Source organism: Crocodylus siamensis, chromosome 3 (genome assembly GCF_052110815.1).
Source record: "Crocodylus siamensis isolate JL-2025a chromosome 3, ASM5211081v1, whole genome shotgun sequence".
In the NCBI taxonomy this organism is placed as follows: domain Eukaryota; kingdom Metazoa; phylum Chordata; order Crocodylia; family Crocodylidae; genus Crocodylus; species Crocodylus siamensis.
In genome coordinates, this window is record NC_143397.1 from 16,711,293 (window position 1) to 16,723,335 (window position 12,043).

Sequence of the window (12,043 nt, forward strand, 5' to 3'; positions counted from 1 at the left end):
CAGCCTTGGTGAGGCCGCAGCTGGAGTACTGCGTCCAGTTTTGGGCTCCACAATTCAAAAAGGATGTGGAGAAGCTTGAGAGAGTCCAGAGGAGAGCCACGCGCATGATCAGAGGTCAGGAAAACGGATCTTACGATGACAGGCTGAGAGACATGGGACTCTTTAGCCTGGAAAAGCGCAGGCTCAGGGGTGATCTGTTGGCCACCTATAAGGTTATCAGGGGTGACCACCAGGATCCGGGGGAACGTTTGTTCACCAGAGTGCCCCAAGGGATGACTAGGTTGAATGGTCATAAACTCCTGCAAGACCGTTTCAGGCTGGACATAAGGAAGAATTTCTTTACTGTCTGAGCCCCCAAGGTCTGGAACAGTCTGCCAGCGGAGGTGGTTCAAGCACCTACATTGAACACCTTCAAGAGTAAATTGGATGCTTATCTTGCTGGGATCCTATGACCCCAGCTGACTTCCTGCCCTTTGGGCAGGGGGCTGGACTCGATGATCTCCTGAGGTCCCTTCCAGCCCTGATGTCTATGAAATCTATTAAATGTATCACTAATGATGAAGATGTTAGCTTCCCTGGGTATGATGATATGATAAACTTAACTAGATATACATCAGACTACTTGGTCAGTATTCATTTGAAGGAGTTGCTTGTTTGGGATCAGAGCTTGTTCAGAGGGTTCACCTGTTTCCGGCTGTTTGGCACAAACATTTAGTGTCAATTATGGGTTCAGCATAGACATGCATTCATCTTGTTTTACATGGAGCTTTCTAAAAAACAGGATATCATTAAAAACAATAATGACCTGACAGTATCACTTCAACATGAATTAAATTCACATCGTGGAAGTGAGGGTGGTGAACAGAGCAGGTGCAGAGATTACATCTGGCATTCTTTTGTTTCTGTGTTTCACTTGCCTTCTTCAACATACTTCTGCTTGAGTTGCCCACTGCGCAGTAGTTACTGTGCAGTCATTTAGTACTTGTGTAACCAAGTTCTAAATGACTGTGCGGTAACTGTTCTTACTGTGCAGTAGCATCCCGGCACAGTTGCTGCGTGATGCTTACTGCTCAGTAGCTCACTACTATTGCACAATAGCATTTCATCATGATTCTTGCCTGGCGATGCTACTGTGCAGTAGGAACGAGCTACTGCGCAGTAAGCATCTTGTATAGACATGGCCAATGCCTAGCTTCTGGAAGTGAACACTTCCCTATTTGAGCATAGAGTTGAGGAATACCTTGGTTAGTGCTCCTGTGCCAGAGTTCCTTCTGCAATAGCACTGTCCCCTACCCCCTTGATTAAGACAGAATCCTCTTGATGAGGAAAAATACTGTGCCTGATTTCCAGTCAAAGCAAACTCAAAATACTTAAGGACCTGGCCTGCCATATTCAATGGGCGTAGTATTCCTTCTGTGCTTTGGGTACATAAAACTCTAAGGATTTTGCTATGATGTCCAGAAAGTTGTTTTGCATGGTTTTCATTGGTTTACTTTTTCAGTAGTGATGGTCATTTAAGAATTTTTTTTTAATGCTATAGATTTAGTACTATTCATAATATTATTTTAACACACATTAGTTTCTAAATGGCCCCAATGTCTGTGAAAGGTACTTGGCTAGTTCAATGATGAGTAGGTTATGAGACACAGGTAGTTATATTAATCCAAAGTCAATCAGAAGACAGTGTGGATTTCCACCTGATACACTAATTTTTGCACCTGATACACTAACTTGTCATACCTTGCTTTCTGCCTGTTATAAGAACGGAGGTTGAATGGGATAAAAGGGTTCCACATATCCAGCAGTGCCCACAGCTGATGAGTCCTCAACAGTTTCCCTTATGGTCTCATTTCTAGGCACATAGAATACTACATAAGAATATATTGGTAATGATCAGGGACCTAAGATAGAATTAAATGGACGATGAATAGTTTATTGCTGATTCACAATTTGCCAGAAGCAGATGTATCACCAAGAATCTGATTAGTTTTTGTGTTCTATTATTTCCATTCTTTTAAGCTCCCACTTCTGCTCCCAAGGATTTGACAGTCATTACCCGGGAAGGGAAGCCTCGAGCTGTCATTGTTAGCTGGCAGCCTCCATTAGAAGCCAATGGAAAAATTACTGGTTAGTTCTTATGTTATCCTATGTGTTTGTGTGTTTGATTGATTTCACTCTTCATTTACTTTTGTTGCATCTTTATTTCCACCTGCACTATTTCAGCTGATCTTTTTTTTTTTTGTACTTTTTTTACACTGAAGTGCTGAGTTGCTTTCATGATCAGTTCATTGTGAGAGTTATGGCAGGAGGTAGAACTGAGGCCGTGTACATTCCTTATTTTTAATTGTCAAAAGCAATCATCAACTTTAAAAATGGACTTACTCTGAGCAGAGTTCTTCTAGCATGTCAGCATGCTATTCAGTGATAATTCAAAAAGACTAATTATAAGGTTTTTTTGGCAATAAAGTAATACATAACATAAATAATGATAGGGTGCTTGCTATGGAGCATAATAGTACAATTGATCAGTAGAAGTGTAATGTTATAATAACAATTTAAAAGACTTACAATTAGAAAAAATCCTAATATTGACTGACAAGGACTGAACTTTAATGGGTGATTCTCAGTGACATATTTTATTTTTCAAAATATTGCAAAATATCAGTGCCTAATTAAAACATCCATTACAATTCAGTACTAATAATTTTATATAAAAAATATAATAGCATTCTAGATGGGATTTTGCATTCAAGTGATTTCTTTAGGCTTTAATAGGCATTTCAGAGACATATAATTAGTAGGAGAATTAATGTCCAACTTGACTGTGCACATTCTGGTCTCATCACAAAAAATGGCTTAGATTTTTGAAATCCTACAATGTGTTTTTTCATGTAAAGGACCATCTATATATGTCATCGCTGGTGATACAAATCACAGCTACATAGCAATGAAGCACCCTGAGACATAAATATGGACATAAGAATGCTTTAAAATAGTGCATGCAGTTCAACAGAGGCAGATTTTCAACTGGTGTAAATCAATATGGTTCCCCTATTTTTAGAGACCTAAGGTGATTTACTCCAGTAAAGGATCTGGCTTGGTTTTACTAATAAAAAGAAGATATATCTGTATCTGTCTGGAAGTTTCCCAATGATAATGCATCTCAAACTGGAAGTGCTTTACTGTATACTATTTCACTATACATTATATTTGGTATTTTATAATCACTGACCATGTCCAAAGGGATGGGGGGCAGGTGTCACAGGCCAGCTGGGCACTGTGAGTATATCAATTTAGCCACTCAACTGTTTGGTTCAGGATCGAGGAGGCAGAGCTGGGAGTAAAACAATCGCAAATTTATTATAACTTACACACATCCAACAGTTAACAGAAAGATAAATGCGATAAGCAGATAATGTAATATTAAGAGCTAATAGTAAATAACAGAAAAAAACAGATAGATAAATCAATTCTGTCGCAGGCCAATTGGGCACTGCGAGGGTATTAGGCACTGGGCTGTTCAAAACAACAGATAGACAGACATGGGTTGGCAACTTATTGATAATCCCTCAATGCCAGGTGCGTGCCAGGTGATTCCAGCGAAGTCAGGCGTCCCCGATCGATGCTGTCAGAGGGATTACTGGGGAAGGTCCCTTGATTAGGATCTGATCCTCACGCACACTGGGAGTTTGAGCGTAGAACAAAAATGACCATTCTGTTCCCTCCTTCCTGCTGATCACCTGATGCACGCACTTTTTATACCTACTTTTATGCTAATATGTTGGCTTTAGAGCCACTCACAATGTTACCCTATAGCTGTTACCCTATGGAATTGAAAGGTGTTAAAATGATCATAAAAGGTTACTACCCAGATTTGGGTTTATCCAATAAGCAAATTATGATGCAGCACCTTTAGGTTTGAAATTGACATTGCTCTGCCTAAGTTCCAACCCCTTTTAGGTTTCATTTGAATATGCTTTCTTGGGATGTGCTTTCCTGGAATGTGTTAGGTGTGCCAGGCAGTTGGATCCAGTTTTATCATCAAGGCTGAACCCTGCGCAAAAAACCATTAGGTATCCTAATTTTGGAGCTACAGCTTTGCCTATGGGGCCCAGTCAATTCCACAAACAGTTAATTTATCATTTTGGTTAAACTTATGACAGACAAGTTACGTTTGCAATTTATAAACTTACAAGCTTTACATTAACTAATATTACCTGTTTAGGCAAAATACCAAATGCCTCTAAGAAGCACATATTTATTGCTTATTAATCCCTTTGGCTTTGGCCGTCACAACGGAGGAGGGGAGAGAGAAGCAGCACAAGGAATTTTTGAAAAAAATGTTTTTGAAAATAAACCAATTTAGTAATACATGTTTTAATTAGTATTACTTTAAAGTTGGCAGTCATGATTTCCACAGATGTCAATGAATCAGAGATGGCGATTTTATTTCTTCACATATATAGTCTAAAAGCTAAGAGAAGAGTTTGTCCCAGGGTATCCACAGAGAAATCATTCTTCTTTGTGGAACTTCTGTTAAAAATATCACTCACTGGAAATCATTATAATGTTCCGGTATGCTGCCAGGAATGGTCAGATGTTACTTAGAAATGTCAAGGACAGGCAAAAGCTCATTCTTCAAGACAAAAATGCCCTTAATGACTGAAACTTCACAACTGCAAGTACTTAAGCAGTGTATAACTTTATTCAATGAATAATTTCATTGACAGAAGTGCTAAGTTATATAGATAAGATAACATATGGGGTATGGTTGTCATCTGATCACGGAGAATAATGCAGCTGAGTTGGTAATACCTCATGACTAAAAATATCAGTCATAGAGTTAATAGTGAGTTACTAGTGAGAACAGCAATGTAATAATTATATACCATTCTCTTAACAAAAGTGTTCAATCAATCCAAAAAAATGATCATTGCAATAATTACACTTTCATCCCTAAACTTATTTTTGACTCACTGATGCACCATTCAGCGAGAATGAGGGCTTAAAAGTGACATGGGAATAGTGAAGGTACCACAGGTCAATTTGCAGCAGCAAAGGATCTGAACAAAAGGACTACTCTATATGATGTATAAGTCAATGCAGTGTGTAGCAGGGTACTAAGATGCCAGCTACTTGAAGAGGAGGAATGGCCACCCAGGTGCCAGTTGCAACCAGGAGGAGCTAGGGGCTCACACCTGTTGAGTCAGCTGACTGGAAGGGGCAGGCCTGGCTCCTATATAACTCCCAGGCTGAGGCCAGGCAAGGAGGCCTGCCTGCAACAAAAGGAGAAGGATCTCTGCCATGAGTGGAAAAAGGGAAAAGTTTGAAGGTGGGTGCAGCTGGTGATACGGGGGAGAGATGGAGCACTTGTGGGGTGGCTCAGATGTTTTAGCCATGAGGCATGGATTTAAGTTATAGTGCGGAGGCTTGTGTTTTGTGTTTGTTGTTTAAACTGGAGGACCAGGAGAGGCTATAAGGAGACGGAGGAGGCCTCATAGAGGGCACACAGCAGTGTGGGAACCCCAGCCCCAGAGAGAGGGGAAACAGGAAAGGTGCCAAAGAAGGCACAGCATTTGGGGTGTACAGACCCCGGCACCTGTGGGGCATGTTTCCAAGACAAGGCTGCGGAAGCCATAGTGCCTGAGGGGCGCGATTCTGAGAAAAGGCTGCAGACGCCAGAGTGCCTGTGGGGCGCAACTCCGAGACAAGGGCTGCGGAGGGCCCGAGTACCAGTGAGGGCGCAGAGTGTGAGATAGACCGAACAACATCCAGTCCATCAGCCAGGCTTGGGGCATGGTACAGGGGTGGTTGGAGCCACACATAGCCCATAAGTTTGGGGTGTTCAGAAACAAGGATCGGGGTAGCAGGAACCGTAACCAGGAGAACAAGAAGCAACCTCCCTTTAACTTTCAGAAGATCAAGACGTGGCGGATGAGAATGAGGGTGCGTTAATGCAAACTTGGCATGGTAGGGGGTGCTAGGGGAAGCACAGCAACCCTAGGACATTTTCCCCTGCCTTGTAGACAGTGTATAAGTCAACCCCATTTTTCTGATCCAATGAGTTAGGAATTTTGTAGATCCAGTGCATAAGTTGACCTAAGTTTTTGGATCATAAATATGGGGTTGACTAATACTGTCCCCTTCATGCCCTCACTGCGGGCTGAGCACCTGTGCGGTGGACATGTGCCACAGCACCGCTCTAATGGGACAGGGCTGGGTTTGATGGTTGGCTGGTACGGCCCCATCCTTTGAGAACAGTGTGGCCTGGGCTGTGCCAACCGAACACTAGGCCTGTGCAAGTCGGCAGAAATCTAATCCTGCCACTTCAGAGCTCTGGACCAGGTTTCCGCCTTGATCCGGCCAAAGCGGCTCTGAAGCTTCAGAGCCACCTCAGAAATCTGGCCATAGGGTATAATGGGGAATCAATGAAATATCTATAACTTTGTTGTTTTTTGTCTGAATTAAATGAAGCTTGCAGGGATGGTAGCCTCTGCTGAGAGCATGAAACCTGCCAAGTTTCAAGAAGATTGGTGCAGGGGTTTGGGGAGAACTGTACCCCAAATTCTTGAAAGCCAAACTCCTGTCACAGTTGTGTATTGCACCACAGGGGGGTGAAAACTGGAGGGGTGGTAGATCTTACTGAGGCCACAAAGCCTGTCACGTTTCAAGGAGATTGGTGCAGGGGAACTACATCTCAAGCTGCGGACAAGACAGAACTCATGCCATGGCTGACCCTGCATGTATTCAGGCGCAGCGGGGTGCAGCTGCAGGGGTGGTAGCCCCTGCTGTGACGCTTGCCAGCTGTGGAGGAGATCAGTGCAGGGGCTTCTGGGGCCCTGCAAGCCTAGCTCCTGACGGGCAAAACTCGTGCCAAGACTGTGTCTGTCCTGGGGCAGTTGATTGTCTATATTGAGTCTTTCCTCTCCTTAGCCTGGTTTTGTAGGTGCTAATTGATGTTCGTTAAGTCATTATGCAGTAGCTAGGTCCTGTGCATTGAGCTGGACCCTGAGTCTGTGGTCCCTGAGTGAATCATGATTGATTCATTGGTAACTGGTAACACAGCAGCTTAGCATCCAGGTCTGCAGCAGTGTCTCCCCTCCCCGCCCCAGGACGGACACAGTCAGTCCCATAAGCACCCATGGCATAAGTTTTGCTTGTCTGCAGATTGAGGGGCAGTTCCCCCCAAACCCCTCCACTGATCTTCTTGAAACTTGGCAGGCTTTGTGGCCTCAGGAAGAGCTACCACCTCTGCAGTTCTCACCCCATTATGTTGTAACGCCTAGATGTGACATGAGTTTTGCTTTCAAGAATTTGGGGTTCTATTCCCCCCCCAAACTCTTGCACCAATCTTCTTGAATCTTGGCAAACTTCATCCTATCTTCACAGTCTACCACCCCTGAAAATTCATCCAAAATGGAGACAAAACAACAAAGTTAGAGATATTTTATTGTTTCTGCATTATACCCTATGGCCAGATCTCTGAGGTGACTCCAAAGCTCTTCGGGAGCTCTGAACTACTCTGGGAAGCCTAACGAGGCCAGCGCTTTGACCCTGAAGCATCTGAAGCTTCTCCAGATCCAAAGCTTTGTTCAAAGCCTCACACAGCCCTATCCAAGCACCAAGCCCGGCACCGCTTTCAGGGGATGGAGCTGTGCCAGCCAAGTGCTGAGTCTGGCCCTGTCTGTTGCAAGCCAGCACCAGTCCCAGCCCTGTCGACTGCAAGCAGCACTGCTGAGCACCAAGCCTGGCCACACCAACTGAGTGCAGAACCCAACATCACTTGCAGCAGACGGGGCTGAGCTCAGCGCTTTGCAGCACTGCTCGCAGTAGACATGCCAGACTTGGTGCTTGGTTGGCACACTCCCACCGCCTGTGAGCAGCACTGCCTGGGCCATGCCAGGTGAGCCTAGTGCCACTAGCAAAGGACAGTGATACAGTGTATAAGTCTAGGTTGAATTTTAAGAGTTAAAAATTGGGCTTCAAAACTCAACTTACACACCATGAAATCTGGTAAGTACAATCAAAAAGCTGGAGGCTGAATTGGTTCCGTCTTTGAACGTTAGTCTAAACTGCCTAGATTGAACCAGTCAGCAAGTGAATAGACATGCACTGTTGATTCCATCAATGCAGCCACCTGCCTACAGTGGCTCAGGCCAGAAGTCAGGTGGTGCTAAAGTATGCTTCCCTGCTTGGCTGGAGCAGACAGCTTGGGCCAAAGCCAGCCTTTCCACCGTACAAAGTGGGGTTTCCAGAGGAGGTACAAAGCATCCTGGGATGCTGGGGAACTAAGAATTAACTTGAATCTGGAGGGTCTGAGACAGAAGTTCAGTAAATGGATTTACCCTCAATCAGTTAAGTCTGATACAACATCCACCCAGTTTATCTTAAACTAGTTTTGGCAATTTTGCAAGTGATTTATGTGCACTGAACTTGTGTTGTGTTACAGATTTGAACTTGCTATGATTATTTGTACCGGTTTATGTATAATTTCTGTCCCTAGGCCAAGGAGGGCATTTATACATGTGATCTGGGCATGGGGTGTGGGGAGGGAGAGCCACTGTAATTAAAGTACCTGGAGTGTCACATTTATCTGCATTAAATGAGCTTTAGTTACAGCACCCCCACTGCCAGTTTTCAGCATAGGGATGCTGATACACAGGATGCTGGGGTCTACAGGATCGCAGTAATTACCATCCTGCAGCAGACTCAGTTAATCAAGTTTGCTCCAACAGGCTGTAATTAAAGTGTGTTGGAGCAGCCTCACTGCGTGTGTATAGGTGCCCGGAGTCTTGTATTTGAAAATTATATTTTTCTTCTCAATAAATGAGAAAACTCAAGACAACTATTTCCATAGACTATTATTGTCTCAACTTATTTCTGATTTGTATGGGCTTATAAGTCATGTTTTAAAACAAAACAGAGGATCAGCTCATGTGATCTCTTCCATGCTGGCAGAGTCTTTACCCATATTGAGTCTTGTTTGAGGTAGCAGGGGTCTGCACAAATATAAAAACTTTTCCACACACACATATAGGTCTTAATTTGCTTATGTTTTCACTTTTTAAGTCACTTAAAAAAACCCACAAGTGCTTCATTACTTTTACAATCACTATGGTTTTACACTGAAGTATCTGCTAAGTTATATGCAGTGATGGCTCACTTCTTCCTGGGGAATTGTAAGACACAGTAAAAATATTACAATGATTTTTTTTTTTGAGTGAAGTCTCCATAACATTAGTAGGAAATATTGCACGGTTTCTCATGAAGACTCAGTAAATGATGCACATCATCAATATCACTTAGTTTTATTTCAATCCCAAAACACTAATGACTTATTATCACATGGTTTATGACTGATATCATACTGGCTTGTGAATCTGAATTGGATAAATGCAATGTACAACATATTTAACACTTTAAAGCATGCCAAGTATTTTCTTATTCACTATACCTCCCTATGGGGAATACTATAATTAATACTCTATACTAAAAGTAGGAAAGTTATGCATTAATTGTTGTAATGTTTATATTTTATCAAAGACCTACCATGCATTTATGTATACTTTTGGGAAAATATTGTCTGAATTTAAAATTTTGAATGTATTTTGTAAAGGGGAAAATTCCAAAAGCACTGTATATACTAACTGAGAGAATATCTTTGTTTAGCTTACATCCTATTCTATACCTTGGACAAGAATGCTCCAATTGATGACTGGGTTATGGAATCAATCAGTGGTGACCGACTTACCCATCAAATTATGGAACTCAACCTAGACACGGTGTATTATTTTAGAATCCAGGCTCGCAATGCCAAAGGAGTGGGGCCTCTCTCTGACCCTGTTCTCTTCCGGACTCTGAAAGGTTTGGCTCTTTCTCTAATTTATCTGGATGCTAATGATATTATAATTATACTTAGGTGCGTAAGCTTGAAGTTGGATTTGTTTCAGCTCTCTTCAGTGAAACCACAAGCAGGCAATGACTAGCACATTTGAGGAAGGCTTAGAAGACACCTTAATATTTGAAACCATTGATGAGAGACAAAACAGAAAATGGTAACGGTAGACAAAAAATTAATTACATGAAAAGGCAATAGCTGTATTTAAAAGTAAACTCTCTGAATAAAAGATTTATGACATTACCCCACTTTCTGCCATCAACAAAGAACCTAATTGCATGTGGCTGCAATTTCTCAGACAGGCACCTTTTCATTTTGGCATTCATTTACGTCTGTTGGTGGTTGTAGGAAACTGGCAATGACTCACTTGTAGATCAACATATACAGATACATAAAACCACGATTCTGACTTTTTCAATTGCCAGATAATTAAGGAACAGATTAAAAAAAACAACAACTGCCTGAAGCACAGAGAGATTGTTATGCACATGTGGAATTTTCCCCTTTACCAGCTAGAGCAGAATATTTTTAATGCCTGAATGTTAGCTCTCAAGAAATGTAAGCCTTCCCATGACCATTATAAGGGAGACAGCAACATTTTTTGGTTGACAGGTCCTAAGTGTGTTTAACTAGGGAACTATGCACAGGCTTACAAGAACTAAGGACTGCACCTGTCCTCGTGGTTGACTTCATTGCAAATGGAAGTGGGCAGTGGGCGCATATACATGTTACTATGGCACCATGCGTTAGTTCTTCCTCTTGAAAGTACTAAAGCATGGTGCAGTAACCACCTGTACTGTACCATGTGTGCGGTGCATTGGTTAGATTTCACCACTATGTCACCATAGGCACTGTAATAGGGAAATATGAAATGTGCTGTTATGGTGGTGTAGCTGCCGATCACATGTAGACCCACATGATCACTATGTTGCTGTAGCGTGCTGTAGGGCGACATGTAGATATGCCCAGTGCATTCCATTTTATGCCTCCCACTGCCTAGTCATTCCTCCTGCTGCCTATTTGCAAAAACACCTAGTACAACCTAACCTTAAATTATTGGGTGTGAAGATGTAAACTAAATTGCTGTGAACTGTATGAAGGTTATAGGCAACATCTATGTTAAGTATAATGGATCTTACTTACATGAAAGTATTAAATTATTTTAAAAATACATAATGATACAGTAGAGACAATGTACCTATTTTAGGAACCCAGGCTGATGCAGAATATTTTAGCTGCATGCTTTCCAAAGGGGGAAAATTTCCAGATATTGCAGTATAAAAAAATGTTTCAGCAGAAGTAAGGGCCAGAACTGAAAAGCACTGATCAGTGGGATTAGAGAGAGGTTTAAGTCCAGTGTACTAGTACAGACCTATATTAAATTGAAGCTTTATATGCATGACATATATCTGTTTGAAAAATAGTTGACAGAAAAGGCCCCATTTTACACATGTATCTCTTCTTTCTTTTCCTGTTTGTTTGTCCTTCAGCAAACATCTAAATGGAAAAAAAAAAAGGCTATTCCTTCTGCTTTTAAAGGAGGGAATGGAGACTCCATTTTCACTCTGTCTCTTAGCACTTACCTTTAAAGAAGTGAATTGGTCAGTGGATCGACCAAGCCACTTAGCATTGGCAGAGGGCTTGCCCATTGTGCCAGCCGATATCAGTGTCTGTGAGGAGCATGCTACCAACCATTCAGGCTAAGCATGAAATACTTCACAAAACAGTTTTAATGAATTAGCAGGAGTCACAAAAATGAAAAATTGTATCAATTTGTTTTGAGCTTATCACAGTCTATCCAGGTTTTCAGCAGTTACTTGTCCAAGTCAGGTTTCACTCTGAATGAATTATTAGTAGGACCCTGATTATTCATTCTCAAGTACCATGAAATGTGAAGAGATAGCACTTTGCAAGTGCTTCATCTCTATCAACTGGATGGTGCCAACTTAATTTCATGCTCACAATTTGTGCCAAGTAAAAGACCTCTGTTAGATAGAGTTTAAAATGAGTCAAAACATCAAAATATAATAACCGCAGAGTAATGAGACATCAAAAAATATAGAGACCCAGTTATCTAACTAACCAAAAGATTAATGGGCTAGATATCACCTACTTTGTAGTGTTTACACAAAGTACCATAAGACT

General features: G+C 41.9%; 1 protein-coding gene across 2 annotated transcripts in view; it reads left to right on the forward strand.

Annotated features, from left to right (window-relative positions):
* The window catches only part of DCC (DCC netrin 1 receptor), a 1,013,322-nt gene that overhangs the window by 885,623 nt on the left and 115,656 nt on the right, over nt 1-12,043 (forward strand). For both annotated transcript variants that reach the window (XM_090037801.1, XM_090037802.1), the window contains exons 19-20: nt 2,020-2,127; nt 9,670-9,864. In XM_090037801.1, the coding sequence (XP_089893927.1) occupies nt 2,020-2,127; nt 9,670-9,864 (303 nt within the window). The remainder of the gene's footprint in view (nt 1-2,019; nt 2,128-9,669; nt 9,865-12,043) is intronic.